General features: G+C 36.0%; 1 protein-coding gene across 3 annotated transcripts in view; it reads right to left on the bottom strand.

Annotated features, from left to right (window-relative positions):
• PBRM1 (polybromo 1) overlaps positions 1-19,715 on the bottom strand; it is a 99,954-nt gene that overhangs the window by 59,832 nt on the left and 20,407 nt on the right. For all 3 annotated transcript variants that reach the window (XM_004676072.2, XM_004676078.2, XM_004676074.2), the window contains exons 6-12: positions 17,376-17,519; positions 14,976-15,092; positions 10,395-10,463; positions 7,341-7,439; positions 5,747-5,832; positions 4,443-4,538; positions 3,771-3,862 (exon numbers count right to left, since the gene is read on the bottom strand). In XM_004676072.2, coding sequence (XP_004676129.2) covers positions 3,771-3,862; positions 4,443-4,538; positions 5,747-5,832; positions 7,341-7,439; positions 10,395-10,463; positions 14,976-15,092; positions 17,376-17,519 — 703 coding nt within the window. The remainder of the gene's footprint in view (positions 1-3,770; positions 3,863-4,442; positions 4,539-5,746; positions 5,833-7,340; positions 7,440-10,394; positions 10,464-14,975; positions 15,093-17,375; positions 17,520-19,715) is intronic.

The following is a 19,715-nucleotide window of genomic DNA, read 5'->3' as shown; positions in this document are numbered from 1 at the left end:
TAATGTCTCTTTTGCTGTACAGAAGCTCTTTAACTTGATGTAGTCCCATCTATTTATCTTTGCCTTCACTATGTGGTGTTGGGTGCTCTGTCTTTAAAGATGTCGCTGAAGTGTATGTCGTGTAGTGTTTGACCCATCTTTGGGAAGGCAAAGATTTTTTAAAAATGTTTCAGATTTAGGATGTCCTAGGCACATCGTTAATTGCATTGTGCATTAAACTCTAGTTATGGCTTAAAAAAAAAAAAGATGATGCTATTAGTGCTTAATTGTTTTCATAATGAAATGTTGCATACAAATAGAATGGTACATAGAAAAAAAGTACACCATTTCTCTAAGACTACAAAACAGCTTATCTTTTAAATGTACTTTCTTCACAGGCTCCTTGCTGTATGTGGTTGGCCAAGAGGAGGAGCAAGCAACTAAAATAACAGCATAGAGTTTAGGAGAGTACAAATACAGATTGGCAGCTTTATCTAGACTAAGTAAGTGTCTATACCTTTGCCCTGCTGATCAAGTCATTTCTTAGTAATTATGTCTTCCCTCACTGAAGGAATTTTTAGGAGGTAGCTAATAACACCAATTAAACTATGTAATCATTTTTACAGATATATAAAATATGTTGTTCACTTCCCTGAATTCTTAAGGACCATAATTTAAATTTTTCTTGACAGGTGCTTTAAGAGTTATGTGTTGGGCCCTCCCTGGTGGTGCAGCGGGTTGAAGCACAGCACTAAGAAACTAAAGCCACTTTAGCACGAGTTCGATCCCCGCCTGCCCCAGAGGTGAACACATGGCGTAGCAGACCTCTCCTGACCCACCCGCTGCTCCCCTCAGCAGTGTACTTCGTCAATCTGCCTGTTCCGCTCCCCACTCTATCTCTGGTGAATCCTCTCACCACCGCTGCACGTGTGGCCTGTACCCCAATTTTGTATGAACAAATAAATAAATCTTAAAAAAAAAAAAGTTATGTGTTATGTATTAAGAGCTAGACATGTACTAGTCTCAGATAATTCTAACATCCTCACTCAGAACAGTGTCATTTCTTTTCCAAATGAGAAAAGAAATGGGCTTGAGAAACTGATGATTCATCCCAGGTCAGCTAACCTATACACAGTGAAAGGGAATTTGGATCTACAGTCATGGAGTTAGAAGCAAAGGAAGAAATTAAAACTAGTCTTTTCTGACTCCACTACCTTTCACCTTTTCCATAAAGAGAATACATTTTGTTGGATTTATACCTAGGCATATGTTTTGTTTCAACTGTATAGCATATCTTTTAGAGGAATATTTTCTTTCTGTGGCAGATTATAGAAACAAAACAGATTTTTGTATAATGATCTTATACCTAACACCTTATTATCCTTATTAAATAGAATAATTTATCTATATGATCTCTTAGTTAAAAAATTTAAAAAACAGTATCTGCTGCAATCCTCATAATATTCTATCTGATCCTTACACCTTCATTGATACTTTCACTGTTGTCACCGTAGGCTGGCCAGTATGGTGAACAAAAGAGGTTAACAACATTCTTAACTTGTTTCTGATGGTAAAGGGAATGATGCTATTATTTTTTCAGTTAAAACAGAGATGCCATTTATCAAATTAGAGAAGATTCCCTTCTACTCCTAATTTGTTAAGTTTTTAATCATGAATGGGAATTTAGCAAATGCATCTGCTAAGGCAATCACATAGTTTTAGTCTTCTTCTTTTAAAACTAATGTAGTGAGTGATACTTTTATCTTTCTTAATGCTGAAATGACCTGGAATATCCCAACTATGTTATCATGTACTATCTTTTATATATATTGCCAGAGAGTGTGTTTATGTATTGTTTGGCTTTTTTAATCTTGCCAAACAGAGAATTAATTGGGGAGTTCTATTATTTTCTGAAGGAGTCTATATATAATTTTCCCCCCGAATGTTTAGCCTGATGTTTTCTATGTAACAACAAATTTCTACTTGTAAACAACAAATTTCACTTCCTTAATGGTGACATAGCTAATCATTCTTTTTATTCTTGGATCAGTTTTAGGCATTTACCACTGTCTAGAAATTTTTCTGTTTCATCTAAATTCTCAAAGTTACTTGCATTAAAACTGTTACATGTATTCTTTGTAATCTCTGTATGCTTCCTCTTTTTCCCAATATTTATTTGTACCTTCTATTTCTTTCTTGATAGCTTCATCACAAATTTGCCTATTTTATTAATAACTTTTTTTTTTTTTAAGATTTATTTATTTGTGCATACAGAGCTGGGGTACAGGCCAGAGGCTCGGGGCGGTGAGAGGCTTCACCAGAGACAGAGTGGGGAGCAGAACAGGCAGATTGATTAAGTACACTGCTGAGGGGAGCAGCGGGCGGGCCAGGAGAGGTCTGCCACGCCATGTGGTCACCTCCAGGGCAGGCGGGAATTGAACTCATGCGGAAGTGGCTTTAGCTTCTCAGTGCTGTACTTTAACCCGCTGCAACACCAGGGAGGGCCCTATTTTATTAATATCTTTAACAGAATTTTTTTACTTTACTGATCCTTTTGGTTACAGTTTTCTAATAAAATAATTTCTGTTTTCAGCTTCCTTATCTTTTTTTCTATTATACTTTTAATTTCTTATGTTGGATACTTGATTCATTAGCTTTCAGCTACTTGTTATTTCTAAATAGAAGCATTCAGATTTATAAATTCCCACCTAAAGTATCACTTCAGATGCACCCATTCCCATTGTTCTAATAATGGTATTAGAACAATTAGTATTTTCATTACTGCTACTATCCAATTTCAAATACTTAAGTTTCTATTTATGTTAACCCACAGGACCAGTGAGTATTAATTTATATGACAAAAGGGACTTTACAGATGTGATTAAGTTAAGAATTTTGGGTTTTGAGTATTATCATGAATTACTCTCTGGGTACAAAAAGTAATCACAGTGGCCCCTTAAAGAAGAATGAAAGAAAGTCAAAGAAAGGAGGAGATGGATGAAATGATAGCTTCACAGCTTGGAGTGAATACAGAGGACAGTACCATGAGTTAAGAAATATAGCAAACCTTTAGAAACTATATGGACAGACCCCAATGTCATTTTTGGACTTTTTTTTTTTTTTTAAAGATTTACTTATTTATGCATGCAGGTTACAGTTTAGAGGCTCAGGGGTAGTGGAGAGGATTCACCAGAGACAGAGTGGGGAGCAGAACAGGCAGATCGACAAAGTATACTGGTGAGGGGAGCAGCAGGTGGGTCAGGAGAGGTCTGCCATGCCATGTGGGTCATCGCTGGGGCCAGGGATAGAACTCATGCTGAAGTGGCTTTAGCTTCTTAGTGCTGTGCTTTAACCCACTGTGCCACCAGGGAGGGCCCCATTTTTAAAAAATTGTCATTTTTTAAATGACAATTCACCATGTTGTTATGATAAAGTCTACTGATAATATAAGCCAATGACCTGGAAACCTAATATGATGTGAATGCCTTTCTGATGGGACTAGTGCTCCTTATTTATCACCATAGGTTTGAAACCAGGACATGCATGGCTATCAAACTGATTCATTTTGCTTAGTTATTTATTAACCTAGATACAAGTCTTAACACAAAGCTATAAAATAAAAATAAAGCAAGCTTTTGGTAAGTTTGTCAACCAGAGTACAATAAAAAGAAACAAAACAGCAGGCCCTCCCAAAACTGACACGTTTTCAACAGACCAAAGTCACTGCAAATTTCCAGAACCAGAAAGGATTCACTGAGAAAGCATCTAATGAGTCACAATCTAATGCCTACCTGCTAAAGCAGCATCCTCTTCACTTTCTGAGCCATACTGAAGTGCCATGGTAATTGCTGATAAACGACCCCCTTGTACTGCTCTCTTATTACTACAAAGGAAAACAAATAATTAGAAGAAGGGGAAAAAAGTGATAACTGTTTAGGTACTTTATAGGAAATAGAAACTATTAAAATAGCATTCACCTCAAAGATAAAAATTTTTATGCACCTGAGTCCCTAATTTATCTTTGTACTTCTCAATATCCTGCATATTCAAAGCCTGAAGTAGGCTACTTGTAATTTTTTTTTTTTTTTTTACTTAAACGCAGCCCTTCTCTTCATTTTATGGAGAAGAGTTCACTTATAATCACTGGCAATTCTTTCCTAAGATGCTCATATTTGACAATTAATTCATAAATTCTATTTGAGCACAAAACCTTTCAGTTTTCTACTACTAATCTTACTGGCAACATTAAGGTCTACCTGGCAAACAATTTCTGCTTAAACAACTTCTCAGAGGCAAGGTTAGGGCTACTAGGGCACCTCAATCTTTTAAATAAGGTATGTGATAACAAATTTTCATTTTACCTAACTATATCCAAAAACACTTCTTCATGACGGCCATCACTTAGTATGCCTCTCCTCAAACACAGATCAATTCTAGGACTAAACACATTCACTCTCTCTCACCGGTAATACTTGCTAGTGGGATTTCTCTCTTCACCAAGGCCACCTTTATTGTGTGAAGCACCTGTCAGCCTGGTTGCAGCCAAGTTTGATGGAGTCCTATTCAGAGAAAAGATAGAAAACCTTAAAATACTGAGAGCTGAAATCAGAATACTGGGTAAACAAAAAGGAGACAATCATTTTCTTTTCTAAATAAAAATGCTCAAATATCCTATGCTTCTATTGTATAACAGGCCTTGCTACATGAACTGGGACTCTGCAAAGAATGGGTCAGGGTTGATGTAGAGAGTTCATGGTCACTGCAGTGACTAGAGGATCTGGGAAGAAAGGAAATCTCAAGACCACAAGAGGATCTGGGAAGAAAGGAAATGTCAAGACCACAATCTTTATTTCAGGAAGGAGGAAACAGAAATCCAAAAGTAAGACTTGTTCAAAGTGATAGTCCAAATCAAGGAAAAACCAGTATGAGACTTTAGATTTCCTGATATTCTTATTGCAAATAGACATACAAATGACTATATACTACAGACAATTGTTGTAATATTATATATATATTAAATATAGTATATAGTATATATGAAGTGTAAAAAGCAGCTAAGCCTTAAAAACTTTCTTTTTAGGCACAAAAACACTGACTCAAAAAGATACCTGTACCCCTATGTTTACTGCTGCTTTATTCACAATTGGAAAGACATGGAAACTGCCCAAATGCCCAAAAATGGATGACTGGATTAAATAGATGTGGCACGTATACACAATGGAATATTACTGAGCAACCAAAAAAATAAGAAACACGTATTTTACAGCAAGATGTATGGAACTGGAAAAGATCATGCTTAGTGAAATAAGCCAGAAGGAAAAGGAAAAATACTGGATGGTTTCTCTCATAGCAGGAATATAGTGGAACAGGAGAGAAAATAATGATGATGAACAGCTATATACCAAAGACATTTTGTGGGGGTGGAATGGGGAATGGATCAAAAACAGTGGGGGGAGAGAAATGCACTGGACTATGGTGATGGCACATGGGTGATTTGGTGATAGGAAGCCCAAGGGGATTGCACCTGAGATGGAAAAATGCACAAAATGATGTAAAAATTAACTATTATATATATAAATAAAAAATATTGTTTCTTTTTGAACAGAGTCCTTCAGCTGTTATGAAGAGGCAGGGTAAGTTATTCTTACTGTTTCTAGAATCACATTATTAACTATAAATACAACCTTAAAATGCAACATATCTTCTTTATTTTACTAGCCAGAAAATTTGGCAAATAACAAAGGCACAAAGATGCTTTTTAACCTACCTCATTCGAAGGTTTGACTTAGCCATTTCATGATGTTCAATTTCTGATTTTTTCATATAAAATATCTTCTTAATTGAATTTGCATCCTGTCAAAATGAAATGCTTGGCTTATAAAAAGTATAAAAGAAAGAACAGTTTTAAAATACCCTCACTCATCCACTGAACACTTTGGAGTAGTGTTCCACTCAGTATTCACAAAGCTACATCCTCTTAACTTGTCCACAGATTTCCAAAGCATCTTCATAATTAAAATATAAGCTAAAAGCTTTGAAGCTCTTCCACAATTAGTCAAGTAACACTTGGTGAACAGTGAACTCTATGAATTCTGTGTACATGACCTAAAAATTAAAACAAGGAGCACTACTACGATGAAAAGTTAAATCATAAACTAGGATCTAAATCTAGGAAAATGTACTTTCTTAGGTCAATAGCATACTAATATTTTAAGTCCAGATCTTCATAATCTAGTTAAGGAAAAACAAACCAAAAGGGAAAATTGTAACTGTATTGACAAACTATTGGTAAAGAACTATTAAAATGTGCTTATATTAAGGAATAAGAATACAGACTTAATTATTCATTCCTAATTTTATTAAAATTTTCTTTAAAAATGGAAGCTAAAAACTAAAATTAACTACTATAAGCAACTGTATTTGAGTTAACATAATAAAATCAAAAGATTTTTTATTTTACTCCCAAAAGATTTTTGTATACTACACTGCTAAATTCTCAATGATATATTATTAATTCAAGAAATTTCTGCATGAACTACTCATCATAGAACTATAAATATATACAAATTGATTTATATATGTATATATGAAATTTAAATATAGGAACTAAATTAACATTTATTTGGACTGGAAACTAACCTTGGTCTGGCATAAAGACAGTCATATAAATGAATGGAATAGAACCAAGAACCCAACAATAAATCAGTACATGTATATTTAGCTGATTTTCAACAAAGGCAGCAAGATAGCTCAAGAACAATCTTTTCAACATAAGGAACTGGGGGAAATGAATATCCCATGTAAAAGAATGAATGTGGACTCCTACCTCATATATTCAAAAGTTAATTCAAAATGGATCAAAAAGAACTAAAACTATAAAATCCTTATGAGAAAATGGAGGGTCCAAATAGGCAACAGTTTCTTAGATATGACACTAAAAGCAAAGAAAAAAGCAGATAAACTGACCTTATCAAATTTAAAAAACTTGCATGTGTCAAAGGACACCATCACAAAAGTGAAAAGATAATTCATAGAATGGGAGACGTCAATGGATCAAATATTGTATGGTCCTACTTATATAAAACGTGTAGAATAGGCAAATTCATAGAGACAAAAAGTAGACTAGTAGATGCCTAGGGATGGAAAGTATGTTGGAGAAATGGAGAATGACTGCTAATTAATCATGGTGATGGCTGCATAACTCTGTCAATATACTATTAAATTTGTATGCTAAATATACAGTTTGTGAATGTTATCTCAATAAAATTGTTATATAAAAATTATAAGCTCTAAATAATCTATTCTTATCAATGAAAATGACAAAAACAAACAAACAACAACAACAAAAAAAAACAACTAACCTTGAACACTTGAGAACCAGGCTCATTGTAAGTTTTGGCATTTTTTGCTAGGAGGTCTATATCTTTGGCCATTGCATGAATACTCTTGTAGCTTCCATTCTACAGTAAACAAAATACAGCAATTCCACTTATTGAGAGTTAGTCAGTATGACCTTAAAAAAAAAACTCCACATATTTTTAAATTGTCACCATCATATTCCAAGACTTAGTGGAAAGTACACGTGAATAATATCTAGCCATTTTCTGTTTTATAAACTATTACTATTGTTCATTTACAAGCAAAATTTGAGATAGCTAACAAAACCTTCATTAACAAAAATTTCACACTATAAAATAAATTAGGGGCACTCCCTGGTGGTGCAACAAGTTAAAGTGCAGCACTACAAAGCTAGTCATAGCAACTGCAGATGAGTTCGATCCCTGGCCAGGGAGGGGATCTACCCACATGGCACAGCAGACCCCTCCTGTCTTGCCCACTGTTCCCCTCGGCAGTGTACTTCATCAACCTGTCTGTTCTGTCCCACACTGTTTCTGGTGGATCCTCTCACCCTCCCTCACACCTCTGGCCTGTACCCCAATTTTGTATCCATACATATATAAATCTTTAAAAAAATAATAAATTAGATGAAAGTTATTTTACTTAGCAAAAACAGCACTTTAATTTGTGCCAAGCACTGCTCTAAGTGCTCTAAGTGTTTCATAAACATCTATTCATTAAGGTGAACTTAACAGTGGAAAGTCAAGTTCCTTTAGTTTTATATACTATTTCCAATAAAATAAAAAGTCAGCTTAACATAGACACTAACATTTTATAGGTACCTACTATTTATGTGCTAGAGTTATCATAGCTTAAAATTCACTTAATCTGAAATAAACCAGGGTCACTCATGATTGGTACAATTTACAAAATAAAAAGTGAATAGGAAAGAGGAAAATGCACACATAACTAATGAGAAAGACACAGAAATGAATAGATATGTCTTAGAGAAACTGAGGGAACCAAATTAAGTGGAGTGAATGGTGGGGAAGGGTAAAATAAGCAGGGGCTGCAAGGCAGGCTAAGGACAAATGAAACAAAATCCAGAAGGCCAGGCAAAAGAGAGTAGTGTGTTATGTGCCAGGTGGGGGATACCCAACATCTGAGCACCTTTAATATTTGGAGAAAATTCCAGCACAGGTGGTATCTTCTTCTACAACAGAGGACAGAGTAGGCTGATGGCAGTAGCTCTGCCAGCAGCCTGGCAACCAGGTTAAAAGAAAATAATTCTTGAGTATTAAGGGACTACAGCAGCAAGGAAAGGTAATGAAAGTAAGGCATTCTTAACTCCTGCAGGGGAGCAGTCTAGAAGTGAAGAAGAGTGTACAAGGTCCACAGAAGCAAATGACACTGGTAGTAACAATGGCTCCACAAAGCGACTGTGTATGGACCTAATCTGTGCCATGATAACCTCTTTCTGCTTAAGTAAAAGTTGGTTATTAGTGAATTGAGACAAGGAGAAGCAACTTGTTTCAGCAGAGATTTGAAACAAATGAAAAGTCACTTAGAAGCAGAATAGCAGAAACAATATTAGGGTCAAGAAACAAGTATAAATGACTAGAGAAGATTTCTTCAGAGATAGGGAAAATGCTTACAAATTTGGACATAAGACAAGGATCTTCATTAAGGTGATAGCCAAGGAAGGTGGAGTTTTGGGAAGGAAAAAAGGACAAGATAAGTTCAAAGATCACAGAAAAGAATGGGGATGAGGTAGGGTGTTTTAAAGACCTGATCTGATATTCAGAATCATGAAAACACCTTTCTTGTTAAACAGATGTTAGAAACCCAAAGATTTAGCTTCCAGGAGACTAAGCCTGTTAGATACTGGGCTTCCTTAAAAACCAGGTGATAACATTAAGGAATCTATATTTTAATATTCTGTGAAAATGTATCTTAAGAGTACCAGCAAATACCACACTATTACTCTTTACTGCTCTCTTAGACTTTAAAACCAAAGAAGTTTCTCCCTCCTGGAAAACCACTGTGTTTCCAGTCTCATTTCCCAATGAGACTATGTAACATTTAAATTTCCCTTTTTGTTTCACTAAGAGTTCCAAACCCTCCTTTGCCTGGAAGAAGAAGCCTGGTAATTCACCAAAGTCACATCCCATAGGTTCTTTGTGAGATGCTTCACAGATGTTATCACCAACTCCTACAACTCTGCAATGTGGTAATTGTATATGCAGTATACAGCGGAGGAAGCAGGCAAGTTGCTTGGCCAAAGTGACACAGCTAGTGTCATGTCAGTTTAACTATGAAAACTAGATTTCTTGTATAATGTAATTCTCTCTCCTTAGGCCTTCCTTAGCCTTTAGCCATCAATTTTACACTTCATTCATCAAAGTAATGCCTGCTTTGGAAGTGGCATTAACAGTGTCAGGGGTAGAATCACAGACTCTGGAGCCGGAGAGTTTAGAATCAAATTCTATCTTTTTTCCTTACTAGCAGATGACTGTAACATATGATGTACTATCTCTGTGCGTTAGTTTTCTCATATAGAAAGGGAATGACAAAGGGAATATTATCATCTATCTCATGGAGTTGTTTTAAGAATTAATTAGCTAATACATAATAGTACTTAGAGCAGGAGAGTCTTTTACTACTAGAGATATAGGGAGACATAGAAGAAAACACTGTCTAATTGATTGACTTATACTCTAATATTTGTTGTTGTACATAAAAGGCAATTTATTCTAAAGCTATTTGGAAGTGGAAAAAAAATAAACGATGTTTTATTACCAATGTACCATTTACAATCAGAAATGTCTATGACCCATGCTTTTTATATTTTGTCTTAAGAGTTAGCATTTCAATGAGAATTTTGCTTTGCTCCCTACAGAAAAACTAAAATACTACACTACTTCCAAATTTACAGTTAACACACACCAGTATGTTTACACTACATTGCTAATAACTCCTTATGGAGATATCTGCCTCTTTATTTTCTAAAAGCCCCAAAGAAAGACTAAGTCAATCTAGCCTAGAAGTCATATGGTTATATGTGGTCACCTTCATACCTGTATCCTCTGGGCAATGGTCTTCAGATCTATAGGTTCCTTAATTATTGCATAATAATCTGGATATTGCTGGAAGATAAAAGCCCAGGCATTCTTTATAAACAGAAATATATAGCTAGGAAGGAAACACACTGATAATCTGTTACTCAATAGACTGAGCAGTCTGATGAGATTCATAGAGAAAGACACAGCCATACAGCAGGTATCTGAAGTAAAAGGAATTTAATTTTAACAAGTCTCATAATATACCAAATAGCATGATATAGCGGTTCAGAGTTGTTATCATTGTATGGACAATAAATCACAATTTAATGTTAAACAAATATTATTTTATAGAATTACACAACTTTTAAATTCAGGTACCAATATAGATGTCCCTGGAAGCATAGCAGAGGACTGTTTTTGAAGGGCTTGATATAAATCTTGTTAACACCACAATGTAAATAATATATAAAATTATATCCCATTTCATATAAAATTCTGAGATACATAAGAAATGAGGTTGTGAGCCCTCCTTGGTGGCACTACAGGTTAAAAGTACAGCACTATGAAGCTTATCCATGGCCACTGCAATCCCTGGCTATAGAGCTGACCCACACAGCATGGCAGACTTCTCCTATTCCACCTGCTGCTCCCCTCAGTAGTGCATTTCAGTCAATTTGCCTGTTCTGCTCCCTGCTCTGTCTCTGGTGAATCCTCTCATACCCCATGCCTCTGCCTGTACTCCAGTTCCTGTATGCATAAATAAATCTTAAAAGGAAAAGAAGTGAGGTTGCAAGATTTTTTAGATTCATTTTTAACAATGTTGTTAAAGTATTTAAAAAATAAAACATTCTAGATCAAACTACATTTAAAAAAGTAATAAATTTCTTATTTTTTTTTATTTTAAAGATTTATTTATTTGTGCATACAGAACTGGGGTCCAGGCCAGAGGCTAGGGGCAGTGAGAGGCTTCACCAGAGACAGAGTGGGGAACAGAACAGGCAGATCGACGAAGTACACTGCTGAGGGGAGCAGCGGGCGGGTCAGGAGAGGTCCACCACACCATGTGGTCACCTCCGGGGCAGGCGGGAATCAAACTCATGCAGAAGCGGCTTTAGATTCTCAGTGCTGTGCTTTAACCCACTGCGCCACCAGGGAGGGCCAAATTTCTTATTTTTTTAGTCAAATACTAGCTTTAGCTTATCACAAGAAAAGAAAGTAAACATGTTAGAGAAATGTCCTTGAAAGGTTTCAATCTTGAATACATTCATCGTCTTGAGCCTTTTCTATATATTTTATTCCTTGGAGGAAATAACTGAATTTGACTAAAAACCAAAAGTTGGTCACCTCCAGTGGAAAGGGCATCAGGGGAAGTCAGATGGTAGTGCTCTAGAGGCTCTTTCTACCTGTTCAAGTAACAATGACAACAGAAAGCAGAAAGCCAGTCTTCACTCAGTTACTGGGCTAGCAGGGATCTTCAATTTACCCCTATTTAATTTCTTAACCCTCCTCTTTTCTTTGACTGGATCAAATTCTTTTCTAGCCCCTGTCTTCACAAATTGTACTTCTGAGGAATAGGCCACATAGGCTGGGGTATCGTGTTAATCCAAGATACTGTATTTCACCTTTCCCACTTAGTCATTCCTACTTGGGAACACTTATAAATAATAAATGTTAAAGACTGCCTTTTCCTCCAACTCTCAGTCCTATTGTATTTTATTACACTGACTAGAACAGATCTTAGTCAAAAGGCCAAGAAGTGATAGCCTAGTTTTATTTTAAATTGTCACACCCTGAGGGACCAAAAGAAATCAATTCCTGCACATGGTATTCCAAAAGTTTTGGCAAGAGAAACAAATATTAATTTCTTATTGCTCCAAATCATCACTACTGATGATTTTTTATTATGGTAAAATATATTAATTAGATTTACCATTTAACCATTTTAAGTGCATAGTTCAGTGGCATTAAACACATTCACATTATTGTACAGCCATCATCACCATCTAACTCCAGTTTTTAACTCAAGCACCCAAAATTACCCATCCCTTCATGGATAAATATCCAGCCAAATAGGGATGGCCCAAGGCAGGGCCACTAAGGCCCAAAAGCCTGCCACAACTGTGCCACAAGACACATCCTGGAGAAGACCCATAGTTTAGGGGCAGAAGGGCCACCATCTAACTTTCATTTTCCCAAACTGAAACTCTGTTATCTATTAAGCAATGACTCTATTTTCCCCTCCTGTTGTAAACAGGGTAATCCCCACATAAAGGGGTGTTTCCAGGTTCCCTGCTCTACCCTAAAGAAGTGTGGGGTTGAGAATAAAAGAAAAGTTAGAGAGAAGACAGGGAGGAAGGAAGAAGATCAAGAAGAGGACCTGGAGAAGGCACATGGAACAGAGACACGTGGAGAAGCTGCATTTGCTTCTCAGCTTTGGACTGGTACCAGGACTTGGGGAACATGAAAGACACTTGAAACACACATGGGTGCAAGACCCATGGGGAGATTAACAATGGTAGTATTTATCTTGATTTTGATCATGCTTTTTCCTTCCAGTCCTGTCTGGGCCCTTCTGCCCCTAAACTATGGGTCCCCACAAGGATGGGCTCTTGAGCCTTAGTGGCCCTGCCTTGGGTTAACCCTGTTTGGTTGGACATTTATCCACAAGAGGGTGGGTAATTTTGGATGCTTGATTTAAAAGCCATTTTATCAATTCTTTCCCTTCTCTGCTCTTTATTGCATATGAATTGTACTAACATTATTTTCTATAGAAGACCCTTATGCACTAGAATATGCATTGTCTTAATGTGGCGTATGCCAAAACCCATTTGAGTGTGGAGGTATGGGGCTCCAGGGTATCTCTCTCACCCTGCCCTGTAGTACTGCCAACACCTGGCACACTACTTTTCTGTCTATGAATGCAATTATTCTAAGTACCGCATATAAAAGGGACCATTTATTTTTGTTCTTTTGTGGATGGTTTATTTTACTTACCATAAAGTATTCAGGTTTTATCAACATTGCAGCATGTATTAGAAGGTGTTTTAAGGCTGACTAATATATCATTGTTTCTATATACCTTGTTTTGTTTATACCAGTCTGTTTTCTATTCATCTATAAATGGACATTTGGGTTGTTTCCAAGTTTGATAATTCTTAAATGATAAAACAAGCGCTTTTATTTATAAAAGAGATGGAAACAGCACCTTGCTCATGAGATAAAGGAATGGATGATAAATTAATTCTCTTAAATCTCCTGGTAGTAGAAAAGAGATATAACAGGTACTCTTCTACCCTAGAGAAAAAGATTTTTCTAAACAAGTAAGAACTTGTCAGGAACCTTATGATTTCATAGTCAAGAGGCAATTAACAGAGGTATAGATTTGAATGAATATGACCTGTGAAAACTGTAAAACTTTCCATGACCTCAGCATTCCTATATTACTAGACAAGGATATATTTTCAAAGTACCTCACTCTAACATTTACCGACATTGTGACTGTGTTTGTATCTACTTCCTTTCATAGCCCTTGAACCTTGTAAGAACAAGGGATAAGCCAGATTTTCTTTTGTGTCACTGTTAATGGAGCTCAGTATGTCACAGATGTGTAAGTAGTCCTTGTTGAAGGACAGGTGGCATGTAGCTTTCCTTATGAGTCATAAACAAGTTGTTGAGTAGTTATTTAAAAGTGTGCCTTTATATCTGTAGGAGAGCTGTAACATTAGAAATAAGACATATATGACCATTGCTGTCCTAAACGTGGATCTGATTAGAAAAACAGGGACTATATGGTCATACACATAAAATTTTAAGAAGAAAATAAGGCAATTCCTCAAAAAACTAAACATAGAATTATCATATGATCAGTAATTCCACTTTTGGCATTAACCCAGAAATAAAAGTAACGTCTCATAGAGATATCTACATGCTCACGTTCATAACAGCATTATTCACGATAGCTAAGTAGTGGATGTAACCTAAGTATCCCTCAGCAAAGGTATGGATTAAAAAAAAAAAGTGGTATATATATCTGATGGAGAATAAATACATATAAGAATATTATTCAGCCTTTAAAAATATTGAAATTCTGATTCATACCACAATAAGAATAAACACTGTACACATTATGGTAAATGATGAAATAAGTTATTTACAGAAAGATAAATATCATATGATTCCTCTTATATGAGACATTAAAAGCAGTCAAATTCATAGAGAGAAAAAAGATTTACTGTTTAATGGATATGGAGTTTCATTTTGGGAAGATGAAAAAGTTCTGAAGACGGAATGTATAATGACTTTACAATAATGTGAAATTACTTAGTACCAACATACTGTGTCATTGAACTATATACTTAAAATGTTAAATTTTATGATATGTGTATCTTACAAAATTTTAAAAAAACAATTGTCAATAAAAAAACACTCAACATTCTGGCCAAGTGAAATGATGGAACATATCCTCAGCTGCTGAGGTCACAAGGAAAATCTCTGGGCTGCTTCAAAAGCCTTCTATGAACTCCTACCATTTTCAAAGTACTTAAGTACTTAAAAAAATAAAATTTTAATTCATATGTCTTTAACTGTATCACTTACCACTTTAGAAGGCAGTTTCTGAAAAAGTTCACTAATGAGATGTCCTGATGGATTTGTGGCAACAACTATTGCTTCAAGAAGCTGCTCTAGGATCTCCTTCAAGTAACTTGGAGAAGACTAGAAGGAAGGAGTAATTTTGTTAGGTAAATTTAAAAATGGATGCTGATATTAAATGGCTTCTAAAATTGTGAAGCTAATTCAAAAGAACAATTTCTAAATAGCATTTTAACAACCATGCTTTAACAGATCTAACAGAATTAAAGTTATAGTAAAGTATAATCCAAAGTTTCATCAAAATCAATAGGTGCTGGAGCCTTCCTGGTGGTGCAAAGGGTTAGGACACAGTATTACGGAGCAATTTGCAGCCACTGCAGCACAAATTTGATCCCTAGCCAGGGAGGTGGCCCACATGGCTTAGCAGACCGCCCTTGTCCCGCCCACTGCTCCCCTCAGTAGCGTGTTTCAGTAGATCTTAAAAAAAAATACAATTAAAAAAAAATCAATAGGTAGCATATCATTTCTGTTGATAGCCAGATTGGCTGGCTTTTAGTCTTAACTTAGTCACTGTTTGAAAATGAAAAAAAAGTAAATGCCCCAAAGAGTAACTGATCAGGGAAGATTTGAGTCTGAAGCCAATTTCTACAGTGAGCTAAGTTGTGATGTTTCAAAGTTGATTAAATAGTACTTCCATGCTAAACCATGTTTTATGTGTGTACATAAAGGTTAGTGGATATTACAGGTTTAAAAAAACGAAAGCATTAATACTTTTGTCCTAATCCAACATTAACTTCACAGAAGGGGCACTAATATCTCTTGGGATTCACACAGGGCTTGGCAAGAACTCACACAAAATACATATTTAATATACAAAACAGGATCGATTAGCTGAGAATACCCAATCACATATACTTAGGGAACCAATATGACACTGATGAAAGCAGACTAAAATAACCATGTTGAAGCCATTTACTTCCTAACACATAGAACTACAAAATTAATTTGAAAAAGGGGAGGGTTCTATTCTGCAGCCAAGTTTCCTCTCCTTCCAACCAAGTCAGCTACACTGAAAACATGTTTGCAGACTACAATTCAGGCTAGTGACTGCACTCAGACATTCTACTCCCACAAGTGGGAAAACTCTAGGTAATCATTCTTAATTTGAAAATGAGAAGCTTGAAAATTCTCTCTCTTCCTGAGAATCTTTAGGCTAGAGAGAAGCCTAAGGAATATAAGCATAAAGATGCAAAAGACTTCCAGTTTCTCACTGAAATATAGGTCTTAAATATAGACATTTTGATTTTTTAACTAGACCCACAAAGGCCCATAGTAAATGAGTCCTTTGTAAGTACTATACTGCCCAAGAAAGCATGAGTTAAGTTGCTGTTCCTAGGCAAAATCAAATAATAAAATTACAGAAATCCCTTTGAATGCCTTTATCTAATTTTAATCATCTAAATCTTAGAAAGAAACTGAACAGGCATCTTTTATTTTGAGACTGCAGCAGAAGCTATGTTTTTGAGAAATTAACTTTTCACAACTCTTTCTGTACTGGAGTTCTAGCAATAGATCTGTCCAGATATCTTAGGAAAGAAAGGAGAGTGGTTTGCTTTGGCTTTCTCATTATTTACCTGCAGAAAAAGATGTAATTCTTTTTACTACCCTGTTCCCTACCTTCATGTATACAGGTGTGTTCCTTCAGAAAGTATTTATCAGAACCTATATGTCAGGCAATGTTAGGTGTCAGGAATCAGTGAACAAGGTAATAATCTTCAGTTGAACTATTAGTCTACTTGGGGGCAGACAGAAAAGAAACATGTAAACTACAAACTTAATAAATAACTAATCTCACATAAGTGATAAAAACTGAAGGCCAAAAATGATGTAATGACAGGAAAGGAATATGGAACAAATGATTTAGAGAGAGCTGTCAGGAAAATTCTCCCGGCTAACATTTTAAGTGATGATAGAATAAAAAAAAAAAAAAAATCACAAAGCCAAGGAATCATGTTCTAAGCATAATTAAGAGCACAATGAAATTCCAGAGGCAGAAACACAGTTGGCATGTTCAGTCTAAGCTACAGAAATACTCCTAACCGAGGAGATTATACCATCATCCAATTTTTAATCACAACACTGTTTGCCATTATATAACTCAATCTAACAATACTGGATCAGTCCTTAATAATTTGAACATTTTCCTTTAAGCTGGGCAGGAAAAACAAAGTCAGAATAATTCATCAAAAACAATCATATGTGGCACAGATTATCCACTATGTCCTAGGATACCTAGTAATTAGAATAGAGGCTCTTTGGCTATATGCTCCTTATCTCTCCCAGATATATTAGGGACCTGTCACCTCTTCACAGTCCATTTATCACCATTTCCAGCTACACACTTACTCCATCAGTCACCGTGCCTTGATTGTCTTGCCCATCTTCATCATCATCTTCATCATCTGCTTCTCCTTTCTGAACAAACTCATTTCTTGTTCGAAGGTACAAATCCCAGAGTTTACAAGCAGCTTTATATTCAGGAGAATCTGGCTATACATTAGCAAAGAAACAAATACCACTTTAGCATTTTATTGTTACTCCATTACTACTTTTAAAGAATCCTGTCCCTAGAAACTAGTATTCTAAGATATAACTTTGAAAACTCTATCACAGGTTTAAAAATTCTACAATTTTCTCCTCTGAACAACTAAATATATGTTTTTTTTTTTTTTTTTTAAAGATTTATTTATTTATTCATACAGAACTGGGGTACAGGCCAGAGGCTCAGGGACGGTGAGAGGCTTCACCAGAGACAGAGTGGGGAGCAGAACAGGCAGATTGGCGAAGTACACTGCTGAGGGGAGCAGCGGGCGGGTCAGGAGAGGTCTGGCTCGCCATGTGGTCTCCTCCGGGGCAGGCGGCAGGCGGGAATCGAACTCATGCGGAAGTGGCTTCAGATTCTCAGTGCTGTGCTTTAACCCGCTGCGCCACCAGGGAGGGCCCTAAATATATGTTTTAATTGCATTCTGAAATCAAATTATTTACATACGTCCTATTTCATTACAGAGAGACTAAAAAGTGACAATTCATAAAGAATAAGACACAATTGAAAGGACAGAAGTCTAAAGGACAGAAACTAATGATAATACTTCTACTCTTAAGCTATTTAATACCTTATTTGAAGATTTCTGTTGCTGAAGTATGATTGAGCATGAACTGAAAGTTTTCCAGTAAATCAATGCTGGGTTCTTTGTTAAAAACAAAAACCTGGGCCCTCCCTGGTGGCATAGCAGGTTAAAGCACAGTACTAAGAAGCTAAAGCCACTTCAGCATGAGTTCAATCCCCACCCCAGAGGTGATCCATGTGATGTGGCAGACCTCTCCTGGCCCACCCGCAACTTCCCACAGCAGTGTACTTCGTGGGTCAGCCTGTTCTGCTCCCCATTCTGTCTCTGGTGAATCCTCTCACTGCCCTGCATCTCTGGCCTATACCCTAGTTCTGTATGCATAAGTAAATCTTAAAAAAAAAAAAAAATACAATGTTATAACTACAACTACACCTATGTGTTGCCAAATGAACAAGTTAACATTCAACCCCATGCTCACCTTGGGGACATTTATAAGACAAAATAAATTTAAGCTTTTTTTTCAAGATGCCTCAAGGTTACAAGGATAGGCGATAAAGGCTAGAGTCCACCAAAAGCTGGAGACCCCACAGGCCATGGCTGCAATATAACTGGAAAATTCAGTTTCTGTGCTGCCAAGGAACAGGAAGACTGTCTATCTCAACCTCTGTGCAGCTCAACCTTTGCCTATCTCAAACCATAACTGTGAAAGGAAAGAAGCATAAAGTGAATCTCCTCTGAGAACTCTTCAGGATAAACTAGCCCTAACAAAAATAGATCAGGTACCCAGGATAAGCAACAAATCTCTTCTGCATGAACACAACTTCAATCTAAGCTTCAAATAGTCTCTAGTGATAAAAGTCCTAGGAAATATGAGCTCATGATGAAAAATCATGAAACACATGAAATTAAAGACCTGCAAGATAAAGCTAGCAGAAATGACAGAAAAATCAAATCTGTAAATATTTCAGATATTGAAATTATCTGCTATGGAATAAAAAAAGTAAGTTTGTTGAATATGATTAAAAAAAAAACCTTCCAAAACACAAAAAACAATTAAAATGCAAAAGTTGAATATTGAGTTAAAAGATTTCAAAGTCTAAGAAATGATCTAAAAAGAAAGACACAAAAAACAGTACTATTAAGTCATTAAGAGATATGAAAACCGAAGAGAGTCCTAATATAATATCCAACCAGAGTTTTTAAGGAGAAGAGAGCAAGAACGGAGTAAGGCAACATACAAAGGTTCTGGCTAAAAACTTTAGATGATAAAAAACACCAAAGCAAAGACTAGGAAGGCCCACAGCTCCCAAATTATACAAACACAAAGATAATCATATCTTAGACATATTACAGAGAAAATGTAGGATATGAAACAAAAAAGAACATTAAAAACAAAATAGGCAGAAAGATAATTTTCAAAGGTACTACAATTATATTGACAGATAACTTCTCAATAGCAATAAAAGATGAAAATGACAGCAGTACATTTATAAGTAAAAATACTGACTATATAAAGTAATATTTTTGAGATTAAAAACTTGCCATAGTAGGGCCCTCCCTGGTGGCGCAGCGGGTTAAAGCACAGCACTGAGAATCTGAAGCCACTTCCGCATGAGTT

Source organism: Condylura cristata, unplaced genomic scaffold, assembly GCF_000260355.1.
Source record: "Condylura cristata isolate star-nosed mole 26May11 unplaced genomic scaffold, ConCri1.0 scaffold00004, whole genome shotgun sequence".
Taxonomy (NCBI): Eukaryota; Metazoa; Chordata; class Mammalia; order Eulipotyphla; family Talpidae; genus Condylura; species Condylura cristata.
The sequence above is the reverse complement of the archived record's forward strand: the minus strand, read 5'-3'. Positions and strand labels throughout refer to the sequence as shown.